A 26,726-nucleotide genomic window follows, 5' to 3' on the forward strand; every position below is an offset into this window, starting at 1 on the left:
TCAGACCATAGTACCTGCTTCAGATAGCAGATATTTCCTGATGTAGCTAATATCTCCCTATCTTGGTTGAGGCCAAGATAGTGATGGCACCACAGCAGAACAAGCTGAGCAGCCACCATGCCAGGGGCAAGATTGGGATGAGAGCACCTATAAGGCGCCTTATGAGAGCAAGTCTTGAAGAAAAGATAATCACTTAAGATATTTTAGTGATGACCATCTGAAACACTAAAGGTTATTATGAGGTTTTTATTAAAAATGAAGCAGTTCTATATGAAAAAAATATGTAGCTATTGGCTAACATCTGACGTGACTTAAAATATGTATAGATTTATAAACTATCATTATTTCCTTCACTAGTTATGTTTTATGACCTCTCCTAATTACTTGAAAGGGATTTTATAAACATAGAGGTTTATATTTCAGAAGAACAAAAATGGGTTTATGGTAAAATAATTTGACAGCAAGAATGTTCTTGAATATCAAAAAGACAGGTAAATCTGTCAACCATTGAGAAAGAACGGAGTCTAGTCAAATTTATCTTACTTTACCTAAGTTGAATAGTCAAGTAAGGCAAGTAAGCCAAACTCTTTGTCTAGTTTGCTTTCTGGTGACTATTTTTCTTTTAAATCAGCACTAACTAAAGCATGCTTCAGCATAACATCTGAAAAAATTAAGTAATTTTAGATCCAATTAGACTATTTCATGGTTTTTCTCTACATGAAAGTTAATTCCTGGGGTTGTGGTTCAGTGGTAGAGTGCTCACCTACAACATGTGAGGCACTGGGTTTGGTCCTTAGTACCTCATAAAAATAAATAAATAAAAATAATAGGAGATGGAGTAAAAAAAATTTAAATAAATTCCTATTGTAAAGAGGGATCTATACTTTGTTTTCTATTTTTCTTTTTGGTAATATTTAATAAAGGAAATGATTCAACTTTGTCATGTAACTTGGAGACTTCTGCTTTGCTTGAACACCTCTTGAGCCACTCCTTCAAGTCTTGAAGTTCTGGGTTGCAAACAGATACTTACAGAATGTTTGAAGAAAACTGGTAGAAAAAAAAGGTCCTAGAACCTAGGAAATAAGGCCCTGGACTTTGGAATGAGCAGATTTGTTCACAGACTTACTTCTAAACTATAAAAAGAGAACAATAAATAGTGTCACTGAAGAAAAATTTTATTTGAAAAATAAAATATATAAACCACTTAAGACTATGTATTGTATATAGTGATTTTAAATAATAAAAAGATTCTATGAGGATAATGGAATAAGCTAAATACGTTCTAAATTGAAAATAAATGTTCCAAAAAGAAGCTGCAATGAAATGAATCAGCATTTTATACACATAAATTTGACATATTAACTGTAATTATTCATAATGTGCTAACATTAAATTATTCTTTAAATTTTTTATAGATAGGATTGGTTATTTAAAAACATTCAGAAGTTGGAATAAAGTTTAATTAGAGATTATTTTTCATGTTTTAAAAATAATATGATTAAGCAATATTGTCTTCTAATTTAAACTAACTTTAAATTTGGAGAAAGGGTGAAGAGGATATACAATGACATTTTCAATGAGTGACAGGCTTGTCTTGATGTGTTGCTATGCTGTGAGTCCTTGCTTTGGGAATTTTATAGGTGAAAATAATTTTTCCATGATTATTTTATCAGCTGAGTAACTTGATTCCATTAGATATAATGCAAAAATTAACCTATCATCTTTCTATCCCATTCTAATATTCAATCCAAACTTTATCATTACAAAACTGTATGTCCTTGGTTCTTTGGTTATTTAACCTCTACAGGTCTTCTTTCAACAAATATTTTAAAACTACATACAATTCCAGTCCTCAGGGAGCATACGAGGAAATCAGAGGGCCAGGTACAGGAACATCTGTGAAATAAGGCAGAGGAATATAGATTGTTTTTAAAGAAGCTCAAATTGTTCTCTGTCCTGTTTAAAGACAGGGGAGGGTTTTTTTTGAAGGGAAGAGGGGAAGGAAAGGAAGCATGTTATAGATAACACCTGAAATAAGCCTTGAATGATTGGCAGAATTTCAATAGCCATTTCACATTTCAACCAGAGGAAGCAACATGAGTAAGCGTGAGACATGCCCATTCTGTAGTTACAAGTCATTAAACCTGGTTGCAGCGTAATGAACACTTTAAGGAACTGATAAGAGTAGATTAGAGTGTCACTGTTTATGGCCTTCAGTTTTAGAGAACGAATTTAATTCAGCAGGAAATAAGAAACTTCATGTTTCTCCAGGGAATGGGGAAAGAAATGGCCATGTGTTTTGTTGGTGTTTTCTACAAACATTAATTAAAGAAACAATAAATCCCTAATTTCACAAATAATTATTTAATTACAATACTATAATAATTTTGTAAATATATTTCTTTTGTAAGTATATTTCTTTTGTAAGTATAATGCTCGTGTAAATTTATTCCACTTTACATTTTCATATTATATTATCATTATATATGTTTGCAGATATTCTTTTTCTTACCAAATAAAATCCAGGAGGTGGGGCCCATGTTCAACCTATCTGTGTGTACTCTGCAGTGCTTAGCTAAGAGGCATTAAAAGGTATGTACTGAATGAATGAGCAGTTTAATTAATATCTGTTTCTTGGTGAATTCACTAGACTCAGTTTAAATGGTTTAAGTTGCATATTAGTTTTAATTTGAAAGATTCTTGTTGGAAATGTTGAAAACAGTATTTTAAGTCAATATCTTAGCTCTTTTAAGACTACTGCTTTATCAATATGCTAGAGAAAATATGCTATACTTTTTCATATTTGCTTTGTTGTTATTACAACAGTAATCATGTTCACTGTAGAAACTTGTATGTATTACAGATAAACAAGAGGAAGAAATCAAAATCCCCATAATCCTAACCTAGAAATAGCCACAGTTACCATTTTAGAGGAATTGATGATGCAGTCTACATGCATGTTTTTAAGTTTTTAATATGCATGGCTAATATGCCCTTTAGAAAGACTGAACTGTTTTATACTCCTCTTAGAGGTATAGAGAATGATCTTCACTTATGCCAACACCATGATAATTAATAATATTAATCCTGGCAAAATGGGATGAGGAAAATAGTTCCTTTACAAATGTGCCTTTCTTCAAATGCTAATGAAGTCGAATATTTGTTCATGAATTTATTGACCTTTTACATTTCTTTTGTGGTCTCTCTCTGTCTCTCTCTCTGTCTCTCTCTCTCTCTCCCCCTATTTTTCTACTTGGGAATTTCTCTCCCTCTAAAATTATTTTTGAGAACTGAATGCATGTTAATAAACAATATCCCTAGTCAGTCCCTTGTCTTTTATCATATTTCCCGTCAGCATCACTGATCTCTAGGAAGAGGGTCTAATACACTAAATGAAAGTCACATCTGTGATTCCCCTCCTCCTCTCATTTCTAAACTGAGTATCACTTGCTAGAATGTCTTCTAGGAATGGAGCAAATATAAAAGGAACTAGTGGCACATTTATTTCTCTATGAGGAGAATTTTCAGAAACAAGGATAAAACTAGAATTTGGAATTAAAAGATGCCCTAACCTACTTTTGACAATTACTAAGAATTTAGAACTATCACGAATGCTTTCTTTTTACACTTAAGAATATCACACGTTAGTACTGGCCTAAAGAAGGACATAATGGGAAGTGCGTGCTAGCGATGACAAGTCAGCTTTGGTAATTACAGTTAACAGTAAGGTCTGTTCATCCACTACTGATGCATTGAAGTATTTCCATGGATATGTGTGGAAGTCATGTATGGCTGTGCCCCGTAAATTCAATAAAGAATGAATACTTTTATGGTTTGGTAGCTAAGAAGTTAGCTGGGGGCAATGCTGAAATTCTTTCTTCTTGAAAAATGGAAACTATGTAGGGGAGGAAAGTGAAAGAAATTATAAAAGGGAAAAAGAAAAGCTGCCTGGAAGTACAGAACTACAGAAAAAAAAGAAAGGGGGAAAAAAGAGATGTTAAACAGAAGACCTTGAGAAGTAAGGCTTAGAAGAAACATGTTCTTTAAATTTATTCTACCCAAATTATCAAAATATGGTACAACGTTCATTTTGAATTGTTCAGTTTATGTGAGGCATTACAAATATGGAACTACTTTTAATGCTTTAAATGGAATTTATTGTTCATTTGACATAAAAATAGTTAAATTTTGTCTTCCATGGGGCATAAATGTCAAAAGCAGTTTGTGCTTGTAAATCTTTTAAATGTTAAGTACACAAAGAAAGAGAGAGAGAGGGAGAGAGAGAAGGGGGGGGGGGGCGGTTGCTAAACTGGGTATTAGAAGCACTGGAAGCTATTTGTTGGAATTTAGAGTCCTGTCAGACTCCTCTATTATTTTCAGGTATTTGTTCACCAGTGGTAGTTTCAGAAGCAAGCAGAAAGTCTGATCATTTATAATTATATTTGGCTTAGATAAATAAAAGGTGTTTGGTTAATGGCTCTTTCTACCCAAAGTCAGTTTAAACTTCAATAAAAGAATTGGATAAAACTCCAAAACCTAGGGATACAAGTTGTGATCATGAAACCAGTCTAGATTCCAACCCTTTCCTGAGAGAAAATAGATAAATCTTTAGTGATCTAGGGATGTTGATGTATCTGGGAACTAAGTAAGCATCAGATAATAATAATTTCAAATTTTATTTATTCATTTCTCACTCTTCCAAAACTTAGTTTGGTTCTATGTTATGAATGAGCAAAGGAGCATTTTGAGATAGAAACAAAAACATAGATTGTGAAATTATTAAAACACCTATGAGATAATGCTAAAATTAAGATGATTTATTTGCATTAAGACATAAACTAGAGACAAAATTGTGAGCTTCCTATTAGGTAGTTTTAAGACCTTATTTTAAATAGCATCAATCAATTAAATATAGGTAGGTGAATTTACAAGTGTGAGGAAAAACAAAACAAAACCCTAATGCTCAGTAGCAGATACATAAAACATAATTACTAGGGAGAAAAAAATTTGAATAAGAATAATGCTTTAAAACAATAAGAAATGACCACCAAATGCCTAATGAAAAAGCTTGTGAATCACGGTTTTCAAGTGGCCCTTTGAGCTGACTGACTTGTGGTAGCTTTTGTCCTTGGCTTCTTTCCACAGTCAACCAAAATGAGAAATAAAATCATATGAGAAGGAAACATCTCAGGCGATTTTAAGTCCTGACATACAAACATAGTTTGGATCACTATGGATGTAAATACTAAAACTGCAAGTATTTTAATTAGAATCAAAGGCTTAAAAACCACTAGTTAACACTTGCAGTTAATGGGTTCACTCTAATGAAGTGAAAATGAGGTGGCTTTTAAATTTTTTCTTAACATTTTAGTTTTTTGTAAGCCTGATTTCACTTATTCCCTGATTTGTGAACCCTGAAATGTGAAACTTATTTCTGTGGTGCAAAGGTAACTTTCAAGCTTAATGGTTTTCACCATTATAAATAAAATATAATTTATTTTTCCAACTGTGCCAATAACTAAAAACATTAAACCAAATGTTGTTACCTAATGCATATATGTCTACCATCAGTGTATATACACCTACAAATATATATATGTCATATATATGTACTATATATACCTATATATGTATAATATCTACATACTCCTACACACACACACACACACACACACACAGATTGGCAGAAAAATACCGCCTTCCATATTCAGAGATCTCAAAGAGTTTGAAGACCAAGATTTGTAGCCCCAATCTATAGAAAGATATGATATTTTTAAATGACAAAATACTTTGTGAATTCTGAGACAAATCAAGCCACACGAACCTATACACATGGGCATGATTAGAAGACAGGCAGATTCTCTTGATTAACTTTATATAAACTCCTGACATAAAAGTGAAAAATGAAACATAAACGATACCCCTTTTTAGCTCAACTGTTAAAAAGCCAATTATCTGCCTGTAAATTTATGCTACATTTAATACTTCAAAGACACTTCTTCACAACCAGAAGTGAGAAACTAAGCATCTGCATTCATCCGTCATTCTATCGGTGAAACTGCTAATAAAACGCAAACCTGAATGACATTATTCCCAGGTCTAAGGCAACATTGTTGTAATTAAGGAAAACCTGTGCCTGAGTTGGCTGAGTACTGTCTTGCGGAGTCCTTCGTCCTCACCGAGTGGGAGGGTCACACTGGGAGAGACTAATAAGGGCAGAGATGCGTCCCCCTTCCCCACTCACAGGGAGCTCACTCGGGCCACTCCTCGGCGGTGCGGCAGCCCTGTCCGGACTCCACTGCGCCTCAGAAGGGCTCAAACACAAATTCAAGGTAAGCTGCGCAGCTTTGCGACCGGCCCTTTCACTTGATCTCTCTCACACATGCCCGGTCTGTGTCATCTGCTCATGTATCTGGTCATTTGCGTGAACCTGCTTCTCAAGAAAACATAAAAACTGCTACATATGTAAATATGTTTCGGTGGATAAATATGCATACCTGCAATTTATGCATTCCCATAGGTAGCTCAATGATGGGATCAAAAAAAAAAAAAAAAAAAAAAAAAAAAGGTCCGATACCATATGGCTACTTTAATATGCTACCTATAATGTGCATCGCGTTCTTATGTTCACATAATGCAGGCTTTATGCGTTACACTTTAGTTCTAGGTGGTGTTTTTCTGGCTATGTGTGATTGTGAAGCAGAACTATGAGCCATGCTGATGCGGGAGAAAATAGACATCAAATTTAAAAAAAAATCTGCGGGGATAAAGCCATAGAACGAATAATCCCAATATAAATTCACGCCGCTAGAGCTTTATTTTGATCTACGCCTAGAGATGTTATCCAGTTGAGAGGTGTAAGCTAGCAGAAGCGAGGTTCCGGTGCCTTGCTTACTGGCCGGGTTACCTATTCGGACACGCGGGCATTTCTCCCAAGTGCGGCTTCAGCGGGGCGGCAGGGGCGGCAGGGGGTTGGGGATCCAGGGCTCCAGCCACCCCAACCCNACTTTGAGTAGGTGATGAAAGCCACCAGAAAACTTTGAGGAGGGCACTAAAGTGAAGTAGATATTTGTTTTATTAATAAACTCTTCAAGCATTTGGGAGCTAGAAATAAGCCAAATGAATTGAAGGAAAGGAGTCCAGTTTCAAGACTGGAAATGGAAAAAAAAAAAAAAAAAAAAAGTGAGCAAAGGCTATTTCATCAAGGATGAGAAAGTCTTTGTGGCCTTCAAAGACATTTTGTGAATAGATTTGATAGACACTGGTAGAGATATGACAGGGAGGTGGTGAACAACTAATTAATGATGATTTTGAAATTTCTTGTGTTCCTAAGTTGATGATGATGCTTGCAACTAAAGTATGAAGGTTCAGAGTTTTCTGTAGAATACAATAAGGGGAAACCTTGCTAAGTTGCTGAATTTACTGTAAATTTACTTCATTATTCCAATAGTATTGATAATGTTAGACCTAGATCTAAACTCTTGGGGATATTTGTCTAATAACTGATATAGGTTTTTAATGTTCTATGTGTGGCTTTCCAGTTGAATTGTGCTAATAATTTATATATTCTACTATAGCTTCACTAAAGAGAGTCTGGATTGGTGAATGAAAGAACAGATGTGTAACACCTGTTGTTTTGCTTATTTACACAATGCCTCACTTCATAATAGTATGATAAGAGACAAGATTTTCCTGATGGAGTTATGTATAGGCACACTTCAGAATAGTCAAAAAGGTTTGATTTAAAAATTGAGCCCATACTCAATTATATAGCATTTCTCTTTAGAAAGAATACTCTGAACACATGTATTCTTTCAGTCATTTAGCAACATTTTCAAGGTTGAAATGTTGTGTTTATAGCCTAGATAAAAAGAGTCAGCATTCTTTTTTTTTTTCATTTTCTCCTTTTCTTACATTTGTCTTCTTGTTATTTTCTATTTTGCAAGCTATAGTGCTCTTTCAGGCTCTAATCCTCTGACTCTTTAACTAATACAAAATTTCAAAGATGCAGGATAAACATTAAAAAAAAATGTTAAGTGGAATAACAGTGAAATTATTCATGTTTCAAAGGTAGATTTCATTTGGTTTACTCGAGTGCTTACTGAGATGGCCATTTTATCTAGGAAGTCTGTCATTCCATCATTCTGTCTATATATTCTGCTTTGTGTCTTTTCTATTATATCTCTTAAAGATAATATAAGAGTTTGTTATATTAAATATAACTTTTTGTTTCCTTAACCAGAGTGACAGCAGGAACTTCTAATTGACTCACTACCCTATCCCCAGTGACTGGCACATAGTAGGAACATCATCTATTAATTAAATGAAAGATTAAGATTTCCTATTGTTCCTTTCTGTCCTTTCTGCTTTTTAGGTACACAAACATAGATGAATACAGAATGTTTTTAAAATATTTTAATCCTGATTCAAATATTCTTAATTTTGATCATTGCCTTAAAGACTGGACTGTCAGTGCTGAGCATGATCACAGCTATGACTAGGGCACTTTGTAAAGCTGGGAAGGAGCTCTCTGGGTTCTGGCCAGGATCTTGATAGAGAATAGCTAATATGTAAGAGGAAGTATTAGCGGGGGTGTGATAGGTTTGTCCATATCCTGATATAAACATTATGATATAACAGCAATTGATTTTTAGTCCAACAAACTAGAACTTGAATACAAGCTTGGGATCCCTCAGTGTGCTTTCTATCAGTAGACCGGGACCTGACATCTAGCTTCAGCAGGACCTCTTAGTTCTGGCAAAGAGAGTCTATGCTCTGTGTCTTGCATTTTAGAAGACTTTAATGTGATTTGGCCTTTCTCTGGATGTGTACCTGCACTCAGGGTTAGGAGTCTACAGAGCTACTACCCAAAGCCTAGATCAGGATGTAGGTACCTACCACCCTGAAATTCCTTGACTAAGTGAGGCTCAGCTCCCTCAAGGGCCTGGAAGACCTCTCTTCTGAGTCCATAATCCCAGGGACAGATCAAGCTACTGTTATGAACATACCTAAACCTAAAGGAAGGCCAAGAGGTGATTATTGCAGGTTTTGTAAACAGACTTATTGGCTAGTTCACACATGTCAGTGAGACTCTGCATGCTTCAGATGGAAGAAAAGTAAGGAATGAGTTTTGCTCCAGGATAGAGGCCAGCAAACAGATTCTAAACTTGATCTGGGCTTTTAAGATTTCATGAGGGTATTTGTGTTGTAAAAGAAGAAAGAATATTTTTTTTTATCAATGTGATAGCTTTATTTATAACTTTCAAATATTTAGATATATGGTATGTGGACCTCTTCTGTCCCCTGCTAATGTTGGGTGCAGGTATCCCTGTCTCTCAAATCATTATAACTATTAAAATAAAATGTCACATATAAAAGAAATTCTACTTTAGAAAATGAGACCATATGAGATCAATATTCTCCATATCATTCTTCAAAAAGCATTGTGAAAGAATTTTGTACAAGTTTAGCAAAAAGTCAATTGAACGCCTTAGGAAACCTCAACATTCACATTTAGTATCTCCAGGTTCCATATTATTCTCCACTGGGAAAGCACTAAAGATTGTGTTCAGATTTAACTTTATTTGGGAAGAACAACACACAAATGGTACCATTGGCTTGGATCCATTAAGAAAACTATCTTGAAAATCATGTATTGGGATCTGAGGGGACTGGATAGAAATATGGCAATATTCATGAGGAAGTGTGTGGACAAAGCCAAGATCTGAGAAACCCAAGGAGGGCACCAGATGTGCATCTGGGGCAACCAACAGCAGCCAGCAGTGTCTAGGGGCAGAAGGAACAGGAAATGAAGTTCCGAAAGACCCCAAGGGAAGTTTTTCTCTTAATAATTTTCTTGGGATCAACCCTGAAAATAACCTCCAGCAGGAGATGAAGATCTGGAAAATGTATCTTTAAGTGTATGTGAAGATTTATTTTTATACCTTAATGAAAGTTTTTCAAAAGTCCTTAGCTGAGTAGACTATATTTTCATCTAATTAATGTTCGAACAACAGAAACCTCAAATAGTAAGCACATTTTAGAAATACACAAAGAGCAGAAATACTCATGATAATGACCCTTGAAATATTATAAGACCTTGAAGTACCTTAAGGATTACAAAGAAATATTATAATATTATTATAGTTTCAAGAATAAGCTTATTTTACTGTATCTCAACATTTATAAATTGACAGTCTTTTACTTTTTAAAAATTCGACAAATATCCATTGAGTCTCCATTCTTCCAGTTACTATGCTAAGCCACTAGGATACAGTAATGCTTAAGACAGACACTCCCTGTTCTGATAGAGCTTTAAGTAAAATGGGGACAATAAACATGTATACACAGACAAAATAAACTGTGAACTAGGGAATAATGAGGCAAAGACATTTCTTGGTCAGATAAGGATTGGCTCTTCCATTTGGTAACATTTAAATTGAAAAATGAAGGATGAATAGGACCCAAATGTTCCATGGTAAGGAAATAGCATTCACAATAACCTTTAGGTTGAAAAGAGCCTGAAGATTTGAGGAACTGATATCAGAGAAGAGAATGTTATCACACGATGCTGGATGCTGGAGAGGTAGGTAGGAGTCTAATTATTCAGGGCTTCTGGGTCATAGAAAGGTTTTCAAATCACATTCACTGTGCAATGGGAAACTTACAGAGTTGGAATCACGGAATGACATGATCCAACTTTCACTTTAAGAAAAGTTCATTGGTATGTAAAGAATGAATTTGGTCAACAGTCAATAATGGTGGAGGGAACCAGTTAGGAAGGTTTTGAGGGGTACAGACCAATCTGATCTAAACTAGGGTGGTAGCAGAGGAAATGCAAGCAATGGATGGATTTAAGATGTGTTTGGGGTTATGCTGACTTGACTTGTTGGTTTTAATGTGGGAGATGGAGATAAGGAAAAAAGAAAAATCAATGTGATGCTTGGGTTCTGGTTTGAGCATTTTAATGAATTGTAATTATTGATATTATAAAGAACATGAAAGGAGAAAGTTATGATTGGGAATCAACAGTATAACCTGAATTATTAGGTTATGGAAATCCATGGGGCATCCTAAAAGGGACTATTGAATAGGCAGCTGGATACATAGTTTGGACTTTACAGAAGAGGTCTAGACTAGAGATGTGCATTTTAGATTCATCATCTTACAAATACCATTTAACGTCAAAAGAAAGGTGAATTGCCTAGAGAGATATTATAAAGAGAGAGGAAAGAAGAGCCCACAGATCCAATATTAAGTAATCAGATAGAAAACAAGGTCTGAGAAGGGAATTCCAGACATTATGAGGTAAGGGAGCCCATTAGAAGCAAGGGCTTGCTGGAGGGAATGGTCAGCTATTGGAAAGATACTAATAATTGAGTTGTAAGAGAGAAGGAATGATTTTCCTATCAAGTTCTTGTTGAACCAGTGAGAGACATGTCAATGGAGTGGTGAAATGAAAATTCTTTAGTAACTAGAAAATATGGTCAATGAACCATAAAATCTTATACTTCAAACACTCTGGATAAATTTGAAGCTAAGTGCTACCATCCTCTAAGTGGCTCAGAAAAATTGGAGAGGTCAAAATTGAATTTGTATGCTACAGCTTTATAGCTCTCTGGTTCTTGGGTGCTGTAATAGGAGCCAAAGCTTCAATGAACATAAATTTCTACGATGCTTTAGTACTTCTCTATTTTTCAAATATCAAATCAACTTTAATATGAAGAGACAAGTTTAACTGTAAATTTCAACTGAATGTTTATTAGTATGTGTAGAAAACAATTGTAATTGCAGGTAACTTTAGAACACTTAGTTTGTTCAAGGGGACATACTATGCAATTTCCGTACATTATATGACTTACTCGTTGTACTCCAGTTGCAGACAAATAAATTTAGACTTAGAAAAGTTCTATAAATCACTCAGAAGTATTACTTAGAAATGGCAGAACCCAAACATGAAACCACGATTTTGCGTTTGTGTGTTTGTGTATGTGCACTACTGGGAATTGAGTCAGTGGCAGTGGTACTCTAAACTGAGCTGGGTTCCCAGCCCTTTTCATATTTTAAATTTTGAAACAGTCCTTGAACTTGTGATACTCATACTTCTGTGTCCCAGATCACTGTGATTACATATGTAGGCCACCATTCCCAGCTGAAATCATGATTTTTTAACCACTATGTTTACAGCTAATTTATTGGCCAATAGAAATCACTTCAGTTAAAAACATGACACAGGTCACTCTGAAAACTAAATCACTATTTGATAGCTCATTTATTTGAAATAGAATTATTTTTTAACAGTTACTAACTGACATGAAATAGTAAGGTAAGTTTGCAAAGTCATATGAGGTTTGGGACTATATCTAGATGAGGAAATTAAAGAGAAAAAGGATAAAACCAGCTGTTTGATATTTAGAACCACAGTTTTAATATTCCAATTGCTGCTGCTTCTAGCTTTTCATCCAGAAATATCTAAAATTCTGAATTAATTTTAAAATGCTGATCCTGGGGCATTTGGCACATGTAGAATACATCAAAAATGGTGGATTTTTTTTTTTTATAAAGAGAGTCTATTAACAGAATTTAGACATTGGTATGATGAATTCTTTTATATTTTATTCTTCATTAAATTTTGAATGATGGCAAATAAGTAGAATAACATTTATTTGCATATTTAGAACTCTTGAATGGCTATTCTAGTAATACCGAAATTGTCAAATACACTGAGGGAGTCATTATATTGTAATTGCCATTTATTTCCATTTTCCACTAGAGGGATTTTATTTACTAAATCTTTTATTGTAATACTTTTAGAGTAGGAATGTAATTCAGAAAGACTGTTTAGGATATAACACATTATTATTTTAACTCGTGATTGAACCCAGGGGTGCTTTGCAACTAAGCTACATCCTATGCTTTTACTTATTTATTTTTTTTAAATTTTGAGACAGGGTCTAGCTAAGTTTGGAGAGTTTCCCTAAGTTACTGAGGCTGTCCTTGAATTTGAGATCGTCCTGCTTTCTGAATCACTGGGGTTGCAGGCACGTGTTACTGTGCCTGATCACAACACATTAATGTTAAATATGATGTCAATGGCAGACTCAGGCAAAGTAGGCATTACATATATCCATTTTTCTCTATAAATGGAGTGAAAGAATACTTTTCACATGTACAGTAGTCACTCTAGTAGTAATTATTCAACCTAGTTGACAATATAATTGTTTATAGAAAGTACAGTTTCAATTAAGCCAAAATATGTAAAACTAATATTCAGAAGAAAAAAAGAATTATAAATAATAGTAATATATTTAAAATGTGAATCATTTATATGACACCAAAGGATAGGCAATAAGAAAAACAAATGAACTACATCAAAATAACATGTCTGTTTATCAAGGGACACAATCAACAGAGTGAAAAGGAAACCCACAGAATGGGAGAAAATATTTACAAATCATAAAATTTTAAGTGGTTAAAACCCAGAATATGTAAGATCAACTTCAACTTAACCACAAATAAATAACTGGATTAAAAAAATAGGGAAAGGATTTGATTAGACATTTTTCCAAGGAAGATATACAAATGACCAAAAAGATGTTGAACATCATTAACAATAGGGAGATGTAAATAACAACCACTAGTACATCTTAAACCCACTAGTACAGTATTTGTCAAAAAGAAGGAAGGGTTATGGAGAAACTGTAACCCTTGTACATTGTTGGGGGGAATATAAAATTATCAGCTGTAATGTAAAACGGAATGGTGATTCCTCAGAAAATTTAAAAAAGAATTACCATGGGATCCAGCAATTTCACATCTGGGTACATAGCCCAAAGAATTGAAAGTAGGGACTCAAACACAGATTTTTACTTTCATGTTCACAGCAGATAATTCACACTTAAAGATGTGAACAACCCAAATGTCCAATGGCTAATGGATAAATAACGTGTTGTATTTGCATAAAACAGAGTATCACTGCCTACAAAAAAAGAAGAAAATCTGACACATACTACAACATGGATGAACTTTTAGAACAGTATACTGAATGAAATAAAGTCACAAAAAGACAAAGACTGCATGATTCTCTTTATATGAGTACCTACAGCAGTCAAATTCATAGAGGCAGAAAGAATGATAGCAGGGAGAGGGGAATGAGAAACTGTCATTTAATTGATATAGAGTTTTAGTTTTGTTAAGATGAAAAGAGTTGCGGAGATGGGTGATAGTGATGGTTACAGAGCAATGTGAATGTACTTAATTCCACTGAATTAAAAATGGCTAAGAATATAAATTTTATGTGCATTTTATATAATTTTTTAAAATAACAAAAATATATTTCATTGTAAGTGGTGTAAATTTAAAAACCCTTTAAAAGAAGAGAATTTGTATCAAATTGATATGTAACTACAAACTAACTTGAAAATATTTTCCAAGCTCTTTCATTAGAGATTAGGTATGTATTGATATATATAATTACATATCTATTCATATATGCTCTTGTATAATTATATACAGTGTAAAAATCTATTTTCTCTTTGGCGGTGTTGATTTTCTGGATATGATGAAGCATGATACAATAAACTCAATTTTAAAAGAATTTTTTTTCATTGCAGAACTGTGGCCACTTGTTCACATGGTTTCAAGACACAATGAGGCGCACTGGCTCTTGGAAGCTTTGGCCTTGGGTGGCAGTGTTCCTGCTTCCTGCTTCTACTTCCGTGACGGTTAGGGACAAGCCAGGTATCCAAGCGATCTCTTTGCCCAATTGCCAAATGTTATTTATAGTCAGTCAACCATTTAAAAAAATCATTAAAACAAATCTTGTTAAGGTTAAAGCAGCTATAGATTAGATCTACTAGTATACAATAAATCCACCACTGTTTTCCACCACTGTCCTTCACATAATTCTCATTATCTCATTTTTAAATATGCAAATTGTGCATAGAACTAACCTTTCCTCTCTCTCACTGATATTTACAGATATAAATATATGCATGTATGTCTGTATGGGCATAGATATGATAACGTCTCTCCTTTTTCCCTTTAAGAGTTACTATTTCAAGTTACAAGTACAGAAACTCATCACTAATTAGGATTAAAGAGGACATGTTCTAATCTCAATTGGGGAATGTAAAAATAGAATAGGAAATTTAAAACAAGATGTAGTTTAATTACATGTCAATTTTATAGTATCTCAGAGGAAGAAAACAAAAGTTGACAGATCTTCAGAGTATCTTTTGAACTAAATAGACAATATTTATTTGCAATTGTTAAATTTATGGGTCTTCTCATAAAATATTTCCAAAGGGCTTAGAAGGCAATTTAAAACATTGAAACATTTACTTCTATCTCTGCCTAATTTGGAAGACTTTTCTTGAACATTGAGTGCATATAAATTACTGTGCTAGATGTCCTTCCTATTACAAAGTAGAATCAGACACATTGGAGTTCACTAAGGAAAGAGAAACATAGCCCCTTCTTCCATGCAAAGGATCACACAGCATGTTTTTTTTTTATGATGAGCACATGTGGTGATGTGCCCTGAGTCTTACTGTATTTATTCTTTTCAATATTTCTTCAATAATTTTTGCTAAACAGGAATAAAGTAACTTTAATAGAGACTTTTGAGTTTAAGGCACACATAAAATAAAAACAACCACTTGTAAAGATATAACAAATCTGATTTTCCAGGGTTTTATGGAAGTCCTTATGATGTTTCATTAATTTAGCAGAGGTACGTTTCCTAAAATAGTCCACATGAGAGTTTGGATATTATATTACTATATATTAAATGATATCACAAGGCTGTCATATAATCTTGGGGGAAAATTCTTTCTTCAGTGAGAAATAAATGAAAAGTGACTCATAGCAACTATAGCCATGCTCAAAAAGAAAAACAAAAAAGATACATAGGACTGGGAGTATATTCTGATAATATTACTGCTCTTATAAATTTACGTGTCTTTAACGAACACTAAGTAAGGCGCTTTGCAATTTAATCAAGGAGGGTAGGATTTTTGTTAGAAAGGATAATGGTTCTTTTGTTGACAGGACAGTTTTTTGAACACATGCTAGTTTGTGATAAAGTTTCTTGATGATAACAGTGATTTGAAAGGTCTATATAAATTGTTCTAGATCAAGCAAGAATCACCAAAAATATTGACTCCTGAGTTCTATTCATAGATTCCCTTTGTGCAGGTTCAGGTAGGGTGGGATTTGGTAATTTATGTCTTTAATAAGTTCCCTAGATGAATTTAATGCATGATTTCTAGGGAAAACACTTGCCTTTGAAAAAATGTACTGAAATTTCATTTTTCTTTTTTCTTCTCTTCTCAGTTGATTATCTTGTATTTTATGCAGCCAGGTTCCTTTTATCTTGCATTTCATTTTATCTTTTGTTATTTTAATTTTTTTGCCTTTAGTAAGTCTTATTTTTTAATGTAGGAAGAACGCTTAACATGATGTCTACAATATGATTTTGGAACAGACTTTTAATGTACAAGATAGTATTATCGATCATAAGCACAATGTTTACAGCATATCTCTAGAACCTAGTCATCTTATGTAGCCTGACTTCCCTATTTTGGGATACCCCTGAATGTTTTGCTTTTGCTATAGTATTTCAATTCTTTAATCAAGTTACACTGTAGATAGGTTTACCAAAATGCATATATTCTGGTCCAATTTACTTTACTTAATTAATATATTCAAAAGATTTTCCTAAGAACATGAATTAAAAATTAATCTGAATTCTAACAAGATTCATAGAACATGTTTCACTAAAGGAAATTAATAAAGAAAAAACTTAAGTCAGTTTTTACCAGGCGATTTGGTAGAAGATATTCATGAAGCAATAAATGTTGAACGTGCCATGGAAATTGCTTCATTTCTAGAATCATTTGCCTTAATTGAAAATGCCAGTACAGTACCGTCAAAGGGATTATTGAAGAATAAGACAGGCTGAGCCTGGCAGAGGCCTCTTCTTGTGTCTTGTGTCTTGTGTATCTGATTCACGATGCAAGGTTCCTGTTTTAGTTTCCTCATGTGCAGACCTGTGCGTGTGGTCACTAACCATTTACCGGAGGGAAGTGATTACATCTAAAAATAAAATATAACAAACCTGAGAGGAAGGCTAGGGTTTCAGCTCTGGAGTCTGTGAAGTTGTCAACAGTTTACTGTTAAATCTAAATATATGAAGGATAAATTGAGTCTTTTCATTGCTCTACTTTAGTTCTATATAGGATGTTTAATGATTACTTGGAATATCGTCCAAGGTGGGACAGAATTCAAGATTAATGGGAGATTCAATAACAGATTTTAGAAACTCAAATGTATTAAGAATTTAGTCATTTCATCTTCATTTATCAATTTTACTATTATGGTGATGTTATAGGAAAAGTCGTATTTGTATGTTGTCATATTGCCAGTGAGCTTTAACTTGAATGTGATAGTTTCAGCTCAGTTAGCTGTGAAAGGAAGATGGGGGTAAAGACATGTATTAAATGTATTCAATGCTAGATAATCTTAACATTTGCTTTAATCAGTTGCATTAAACTGTTTATTCTGTGATTGAAACCTGTGTATCAAATGCTTAGTTTCTTCTATTTTCCTTAATTTGTTCTTAGGCGTAAGCATTAAATTATGTATCGAAGTGATAAGGAAAAACAAAACAAAACAGAAAACCAGAGTAAAAATAGAAAACAGGCTAAAGATGACAGAATGCCATATAAATAATAAAGTTTTAATTTAAAATTTCACATAAAATGTCAAGATAAATTATTATAAACATGGGACCAAAGCCACAAACAGAAACTCTATTAAGCTAGTTTCCTATTAATTACAAGAAAAAATACTTTTATGAAACATAGCTTTTACTGATTGAGAAATACCTTAATCTTAAACTGAGAGCAAAAACATTGCTATCTTATAAAGAATGTTGCATTTTTAAGAAATCCTCTAGTGTTCAGTATGGCACCAAGTGGAACTCCTAATGTTAACAAATGTCCTTTACAATTTCTAAATTTGGAAAGTGAAGGAAAGCTTCACAATAATTAGATAAATAAGATAGCTCCTAACCAGGGTTCTTCAACTCCTTTGAAGAAACAGTTTTGGATCAAAGATAAGCAGTAAGGTACTTTTGGCAGTTTTTGTGATAAGGTAGCTGTGTTTCCATTTTTTTCTTTTTTGGTCCCTTTTTCATATTGTCTTTGTTATATTCTAGATCAATGCCCTTAGCTTATTTTTATTAACCAGTTTTTCTTCCAACTGAGGATATTAGAAATTGTTCTATCAGACCTATTGGCAAAGTATCAAGTGCGCAGGGGGGCAGAAGGCAACCGGTGACAATGAAATGAAGGAGCCTGTGTTCCCAGTCTCCAACAAGTCTGTTTTAGCCTTTGAGAGCATGAAAAACATCTAACGGCTGTTGTGTCTCCTTATATGAAAAGCAAACAGACAAATCAGTTCTATCTGTGATAAATGTTGCTTTTTACCTTCCCCAAGTGTAGTCATGATTTTTGTCACCAATAGGCAAAGAAGACAATTTTCCTTGATGTGGGTTAGAGAAGATCGATAAATAAAATTTCTATGCAATGAGGAAGATTTTATTGGGATTTTACAGGTATACTTATTCCACATATATTATGTGTATTCATTCCTATGCATATTGACAAGAGGAGATAGCTGTTGTGATTGTGCAGGGGATAATGCTCACCCCTGTTCTCTTCTTGTCTTATACTCTGCAGGATCTAACCCATGTCCATGTCTTTAAATGTTATTTATATGTCAGTCATTCCCAAATTTACTTCATAGCCTGGATCTCTCTTTTGAGTTCCATTCCCTTATTTATTTCTTTCTGTCTTTTTGATAAAGAATTTTGAATTGACATATAATATTTGTACATATTTATGAGGTATGGTGTGGTAACTCGATAGATGTACTGTCTGTAATGATCAAATTGGGTAACTGGTGTTTCTATATCCTTAAACATTAACTGTTTATTTCCATTGAAAATCTTTGAATACCTACTTTCTAAAATCTTATAAAATTTATAAAAATTTTTCAACTATACTCACCCTACTGTGCTGTAAAACATTAGAACTTGTTCCTCCTATTTAATAATGTTTTGGTATCCATTATTCAACTTTCCGTTATTTTCTGGCCCCTTACCCTTCATAGCCTCTAGTGATCACTTCAATGAAAACAATTTTTTTTAAGCTTTAACATATGAGCATAAACATTCAGTACTTGTCTTTCTGTGCCTGGCTTATTTCACTTAACACAGTGTACTCCAGTTCCTCCATGTTGCCACCAATGATAGGATTTCATGCTTCTTTATGGCTGAATAAGATTACATCTTTATAATTATACCACATTTTCTTTATGCATTCATCTGTCAATGGACTATTTGATTGATTCCATATCTTGGGTAGTGAATAGTGCTACAGTTCACATGGGAGTACAGATATCTCTATTATTATTTTTATTATTACTATTACCATACTAGGGATTGAACCTAAAGCCTCATGCATACTAGTAAAACTCTACTACTGAGCTTCATCCCCAGCACTATATTCATTTTATTTTGAGACAGGGTCTCACTAAGTTGCCTAGGCTGGCTTCAAACTTGCAGTCCTCCTGCCTCATCCTCCTGAGTAGTTGAGATTACAGGTGTGTACCATTTCAACTGACTCAAGTATCTCTTTATGTAATTATTCCATTTCCTTTGGCTATATAACTAGTTTTACAAAAGTTGGATCATGTAGTAGTTCTATTCTTAGTTTTTTTGAGGAACCTCCATTCTGTTTTCCATAAAGGCTGTACTAACATCCCTAACAACAGTGTATTTCCTTTCTCTGATTTTTTTTTTTTGTGTGTGTGTGTGTATTTGGTGATAGCCATGTAACCGGCGTGAGTTGATCTTTCTTTATGGTTTTTGATTTGCATTTCTGTTGATTAGCAGTGTTGAACATTTTTTCATATACTTGTTTGTCATTTTATGTCTTCTTTTTCATGTGCTTACTGTATTTGGGATTTATCATTGGTGCATTAAAATTATACTTAATATTGGGATTGATTGTTACATATTCATACATGCAAATAACGTAATTTGATAAATTTAATTCCCTATCCCTCTTCTCCCTTACCCCAGTCCCCTTCCACTATTCTACTGGTCTCCCTTCTATTTTCATGAGACCCCTCCCTTTTTATTTCATTTTTTTTCCTCCCTAGCATCCACATATGAGAGAAAACACATCACCCTTGACTTTCTGAGTTTGTCTTATTTCACTTAACATAATGCTCTCAAGTTCCATCCATTTTCCCAAATGACATAATTTTATTCTTTTTTATGGCTAAATAAAACTCCTTTGTATATATCTATCACATTTTCAATCCTTTCATTTGTAAATGGACACCTATCTAGACTGATTGCATAATTTGTCTATTGTGAATTGTACTGCTATAAACATGGCTATGGGTTTATCGCTATAGTATGCTGTCTTTAATTCTTTTGAATAAATTCTGAAGCTGGTATTGCTGATCATATATTTGTTCCATTTCTAGTCTTTTGAGAAACCTCCATACTAATTTACATGGTGGTTGAACTAATTTATAATCCCACCAACAGTGTTTAAGTGTTCCTTTTTCTCCACATCCTTGCCAGCATTTATTATGATCTGTATTCTTGGTGACTGCCATTGTAACTGGAGTAAGATAAAATCTCAGTGCAATTTTGATTTCCATTTCCCTGATTGCTAAATATGTTGAATGTTTAGTTTCTTTTGAAAAATTTAGATCACTTGCCTATTTTTAAATAAAATTATCTGGGGTCTTTCTACTTTTGAGGTTTTTGAGTTCCTCAGATATTAATTTCTTGTCAGTTGAGTAGTTTGCAAATATTTTCTGCTATTCTGCAGATTGCCTTTTTATTCTGTTGATCACAGAAATATGTGCAGAAGTTTGATTTATGTAATCCTATACCCCTATTTCTAAACATCTGTTCAATAACTTCACCATTTGAATTTCTTTTTAAATTTTTTTTTAGTTTTAGATGGACACAACACCTTTATTTTTAAATTTTATTTATTTATTTTTATGTGGTGTTGAGGATCAAATCCAGTGCTTCTTCACACATGCTAGGCGAGCACTCTACCACTGAGCAACAATCCCAGACCACCATTTGAATTTCTTAATGGCATCCCAAGCTTAACATTTTAACTCTCCTCTCTTCCATCATTGACTGATTTACTCTTCACCACATCTGCTATTAATTTCTCTCAATGATTCATTTCAATAAACTAAACCTTTATCCAGCCAAGCAAGACAACTCTCCTCCTTTCCTATATTTAAGCCATTATCATGTTTTGTTAAGTGTGGTATCTTAGTTCCTTCCTGCTTTTTCCCATCTTTACTATCCTTTCTTTAGTCTAAGCTAACATCATATCTAATCTTAGAGTGTAGGCAAGCAAGTAGAGTTGCCAGATAAAACACAGGAAACCAAACTAAACTTGAAGTTTAGATAAACAATGAATGTAAGTATGAGTATGTTCTAAGGATTGCATGGTGCATTCTTTCATGAAAAATGTTTGTTATATAATATAAACCAAGATTCAAAGTTTGATTGGGAATCTGTGTTTTATTTGCTATGTTGTCAATCCTACATGATGTGGGGGAGGGGGAGTTATTTTATTATATAGAGTATTATAAATAGTGGTCAGGAAAGGCTGGCCTCATGTGGGGATATTTAACCAGAGACATGAAGGCTGTGAAAGAGTAAGACATATGAATACCTAAAAAGCAGCACCAAGTCCTGGAGGCTGAGGAGTGCTCAGCATATGGGAGAAAGAGCAAGAAAGGCTAAGGGACTAGAGTTATGGGGGGCAGGGCATGCTGCTGAAAAACTGATTTGTTTTTTTATCTGTTGTCAAAAATCTGATTTCTGAAACTCAATCTCAAAGGCCAGACCTTGGACTCTAGTAAAGTAATTCAAACTGTCTTACAAGACCTCTTGGGAAATGGTCAATCATTGCCCTGTAGGACTATTCCCAGATAACATAGAAATGGGCAGATTTCTGAATTTATACTTTGTAGCATCTCAGCAAACCTTAATTCACTGTTAATTGAATACTGCAATATGGTAGTCTCTCATTATCTATGAGAAATATATTTCAAGACCCTCAGTGGATGCCTAAAACCATGGATAGTACTAAATCTGATACATACTATGCTTTTCCTAGCATAAATACCTGTGATAAAGTTTAATTAATGAGTTATAAGCAAACAATCAGCAACAATAACAATAATAAAATTGAACAACTATAACAATATACTCCAAAAAAGTTAAATGTTAAGAAGTATTTATTTCTGGAAATTTTTATTTAATATTTTTAGATCACAGTTAACCTCAAGTAACTAAAACCACAGAATTAAAAACTTGGTTAAGGGACTATTGTTCTGTATTATTCATAATATATTATTAAAGAACAAATGTGTGGAGATATTTACATTTTAGCAAATTTAAAATGTAAATTTTATCTTTGCCAAATTACATGTTTTCTTTTAATGCAATCAGTAAAGTGGCATATAAATAGTATAAATAATAATAGGAACAATCAAGAAAGGGTAAAGAGTGAAATACAACCTATTTATATTTAGTTTTTACCATCTTCACAACTTTGATTTTCCTCCTTTGTCTTATAGTACACAAGGAATAACCTCACCTCCAGGCTTTTCCTAAGGCCAGAGCCTTGCTAAGCCTAGAGTCCCAGAAGGTGACTAGCCCATTTTCCCTATAAGCATCAGCAACGTTCACAAATCTTTTAGTTACTATATCACTGAAAAAAAATCAAAATTAAAAGAATAGATTTTAGCTGGTATTAACTATCTGAGAGCAGAAGGGGAACTCAACATACTTTCAGTGAACAATAATAAAATAGTGGCTTAGGAGGCTGAGGCAGGAGGATTGAGAGTTCAAAGCAGGCCTCAGCAAAAGCAAGGCACTAAGCAACTTAGTAAGACCCTGTCTCTAAATAAAATACAAAATAGAGCTGGGGATGTGGTTCAGTGGTCGAGTGCCCCTGAATTCAATCCCTATTACCCCCCACCCCAACAAAAATAAAAAATAAATAAAAGTGCAAAAAGAAGGATTTTTAACATGCTATCATTGAATACTATATTAAACTGAAGACTTTTATATAAGTAGGTACAGAAAATACCAGAACACTGATAAGAAAAATATGTATCAAAAGATGTGCAGGAGCTTTTTAGTTTGATGCAATCCCATTTGTCTACTTTTGTTTTGGTTTCCTGTGCTTTCAGTGTCTTCTCCAAAAATTCTTGTCTGTTAACCTCTAGATATGTACAGTTTTTTATGTTTCTATGTATCAGCTAAAAATTAATTTTAAAAAAAGATATGCTCTAATCTCATGCTAGAGGAGGTAATGCCAGAAGGTAAAATCATAGTATGAGGATTTAAAGATTAGGGGGAAAAGGTGATTTTGTGTGTGTGTGTGTGTGTGTTTAGAGATTTATTTTTCAAGCAGGTGTTTAAAAAGGAGGATTTTTTTCTGATACAGGATGAAGACAGTTTCTTAGATATGCTATTATTTAACATGTTTTTGAAAAGATACGCAGAAAATATGTTTGTTTATGGGAAACGTGTTGTATTTCAACTCTGACATTGAATAGTCATGGTCTGCTTCCCTTGGATGATGAGGGGATTCTAAATTTTTTAAACTAAAAAAGAATTATGTATTTTATTTGTAGATAATTAACTAAAATCATGGAATACACAGTCTGATCTAGCTGCCTAGCTTTCTGTTTCCTTTGGCTCTTTTTAATACCCCTTCAGTCCTTTAAATTTTCCAAGGAAGAAGAAAAGTGGATCCGACAGTCATTAACATCTTAGCATGAATTTTTAAAAGACATTTGTATTTGCTTTTGAAAAAAAATCTGCTGATTAGAATTCTCTAAGCAGTACATTTTTTGGAGAGAAATTTTAGTCGTTACTTTTGAAATATTCCAGAGTACTTTTGAAGAAACACTGCAACAGTGCTTGGTCTCTGTCTACCTGACACAATATTCGTATATTTGAATCTTACCTGTAAATGGTTAAGGTACATGTACATTTACTTTAAACTGTGCTTTACTTTATATTAAAATGAATATGTTGATATGTAAATAAATTAGCATATTCAACTTGCGATTGCCACTTCCCCTAGCCTTGCGACTTTATGCAATGGATTTATCAGATTTCAGGCATTACGATTATTGTGCCTTAAATCTTAAGGCACAGATAATTAACATTATTTAGCTTTAATTTGTACTGTCCAACATTTAGCTTTAATTTGTTCTGTCCAACTTTTCACAACAAAGCGTGTTCTGTATGAAATGACATTTGATTTTCATAAGCTAAAGACTTTTAATGGAGAAATACTTACATAAATATTGCTGGAAATGTTGAATTCCATTCATTTCAAAGTGACAGGTTTATTGCATTGATATCATTATATTTTCACAAAGTCCTTGGAAGAATTTAAATAACATATATACTGTTTCCAAATTGGAAATAGGCCAACATACCTCTACCTCATTAGGAAAGTGTTACAGTGGGAAGTTCCTTTCTGTTGTCTGAAGATTCATTTTGCCAATTATCTACTGAAGCATACATATATTGTAAAGTCTTTTATTTGTTATAGTCATTCATGGCCATAATAAAAATTTGATGAGAATTTAGGATTTTTGTTTATAAGAATAAGGTTTAGCTTCAAATATTTTCTCATAGAAATGCTGTTTTCCTCTTTTGTTGAAGTGTTACTTACACACATGGAAGTCAACAAATGTTAAGTGGATAGTGCAAGGAGTTTTAACGTATGTATTTATAGGTCTGTTTAACTATTACTCTAATAGAGAGCACTTCCAGAACCCCAGAAAGCTTCTCTGTATATGCTCCCAGTCGACCAGTTGACACCCCATCAGGATAACCACTGCTTTGACATAGATTAGTTATGCAGTCTTTGCACTTCATGTAGATGGAATTAGGCAGCACATATTTGGGGAGGAATTATATATATTTTTTTGCCTCATGTTGTTTGTGAGATTCATCCAGTTGTTGCATGTATCATTAGTTTGTTCTATTTTTATTGCTATACAATTTATTGTTGTATATACCAACATCTTGCTGATGAACTTTGGGGTTGTTTTCAGTTTTAGATTATTAGGAATAATGCCGTCATGGATATCTTATGTAAAAGGGTCATTTACACTCATTGTTTTTGCTGTCATTTCTTTTGGGCCATTGAATTTCCAAGTCACAGAATTCTTGTGTATTTAATCTTCGTAAATACTGCTGAACAGTTTTCTGAAGTGATTATAGTAATTTTCACTTCCACAAGCAGTGGGTTGACAATTTGAATATTCATTTTTGAAGTGCTTAAGTTTTTTGGACAAACTTAAAATAAGCATTTCGATATTTTTCTTATTGATTTATGGGAGCTCACTGTATATTCCGGATATGATGCTTTATTGGGTGTATGTATGCAGATACCTTCTCCTGGTCTATGGCTTGTCTTTTCACTCTTCTAATGTCTTTTTTTTTTTTTTTTGTACCAGGGAGTGAACTCAGGGGCACTTAACCACTAAGCCACATTCCCAGGCCTCTTCTAATGTATTTTGATTAATAAAGATTTTAATTTTAATGAAGTCCCATTTATCTTTTTTTGTGAGTAATGCTTCCTGTGTTCCTTTCAAAAAAATCTTTGCTACAAGTTTGTGAAGATTTACTATTCTACCTGCATCTATTTTATTGTCTTTGTTTTCATTTTTATGATCATTTCTAATTAATTTCTGTGCATGGTGTGAAGCAAGGATCAAGATTCAGTGGTTTTTATATGGATATCTCTTTGACCATCACCATTTATTCAGACATCATCCTTTTGCCACTGAATTTCAATGATTGTTTTGGAGTAAATAAGGAGACTATATGTACACAGATCTTTAAACCTTCTAGTCTGTTTCATTGATCTTTTTCTCTATATGTGCATCCATGCCACATACTAAAAATGTCTGATAGTTTAAATTTTCAATATGTTCTTTGATTTTGCTTTTAGCTGTATATATATCCATAATAATTTGAATATCAGCTTGTTGGTTTTCTCTCTTTCTCTGTCTCTCTCTCATACAGACACTCACATACGCACTCTCCAATCTATTGGGATTTTAACTGGCATTGCACTGAATCTAGGGATAAAGCTAAGAATTGACATCTTAATAACAATGAGTCTTCCAATCTAAATACTTGGTTTATCCCATGAATTATTTAGATCTTTAGTTTTTCCTCAGCAACATTCCCTAGTTTTTAGTGTAGAAATCTTTGGTGAGATATTGGGTTTTAAAAAAAAAAAAAAAAAAAAAAACTATAGGTTCAGGAAAAATCGGTAATATTTATAAAATATCTGGTGATTTTACTATTATTTAGAATAGGATATGCCATCTTCAGATCTATGAGGTAGAGTTTCAAAGTAGTGAAGTAACCTCCAAAATTATTTAGTACTATAATTTCACTTTGCAAATTGTGTATCCAAAATGTATATTACATTTTATTTGTTTCTTACTTTTAAATCTGATTGACAGCATTATTTAGAATATGGTTTATTCTTCTTAAATATATCAAAATGATGACTTGTCACCATGGCGAAGGCCAGTGATATGCTTGTCAAATGAAGGGCTGA

General features: G+C 33.4%; 1 protein-coding gene across 6 annotated transcripts in view; it reads left to right on the forward strand.

The window, feature by feature from the left end:
- The first annotated feature begins 5,883 nt into the window (after positions 1-5,883).
- Col19a1 (collagen type XIX alpha 1 chain) overlaps positions 5,884-26,726 on the forward strand; it is a 319,421-nt gene continuing 298,578 nt past the window's right edge. For 2 of the 6 annotated variants that reach the window (XM_048805612.1, XM_048805613.1), the window contains exons 1-2: positions 5,884-6,332; positions 14,613-14,739. In XM_048805612.1, the coding sequence (XP_048661569.1) occupies positions 6,222-6,332; positions 14,613-14,739 (238 nt within the window). In that variant the 5' untranslated portion in view covers positions 5,884-6,221. The remainder of the gene's footprint in view (positions 6,333-14,612; positions 14,740-26,726) is intronic. The other 4 variants (XM_048805611.1, XM_015487951.2, XM_048805614.1 and 1 more) reach the window with 3 other exon arrangements.

The sequence above is a fragment of the Marmota marmota genome, unplaced genomic scaffold, assembly GCF_001458135.2.
Source record: "Marmota marmota marmota unplaced genomic scaffold, marMar, whole genome shotgun sequence".
In the NCBI taxonomy this organism is placed as follows: Eukaryota; Metazoa; Chordata; class Mammalia; order Rodentia; family Sciuridae; genus Marmota; species Marmota marmota.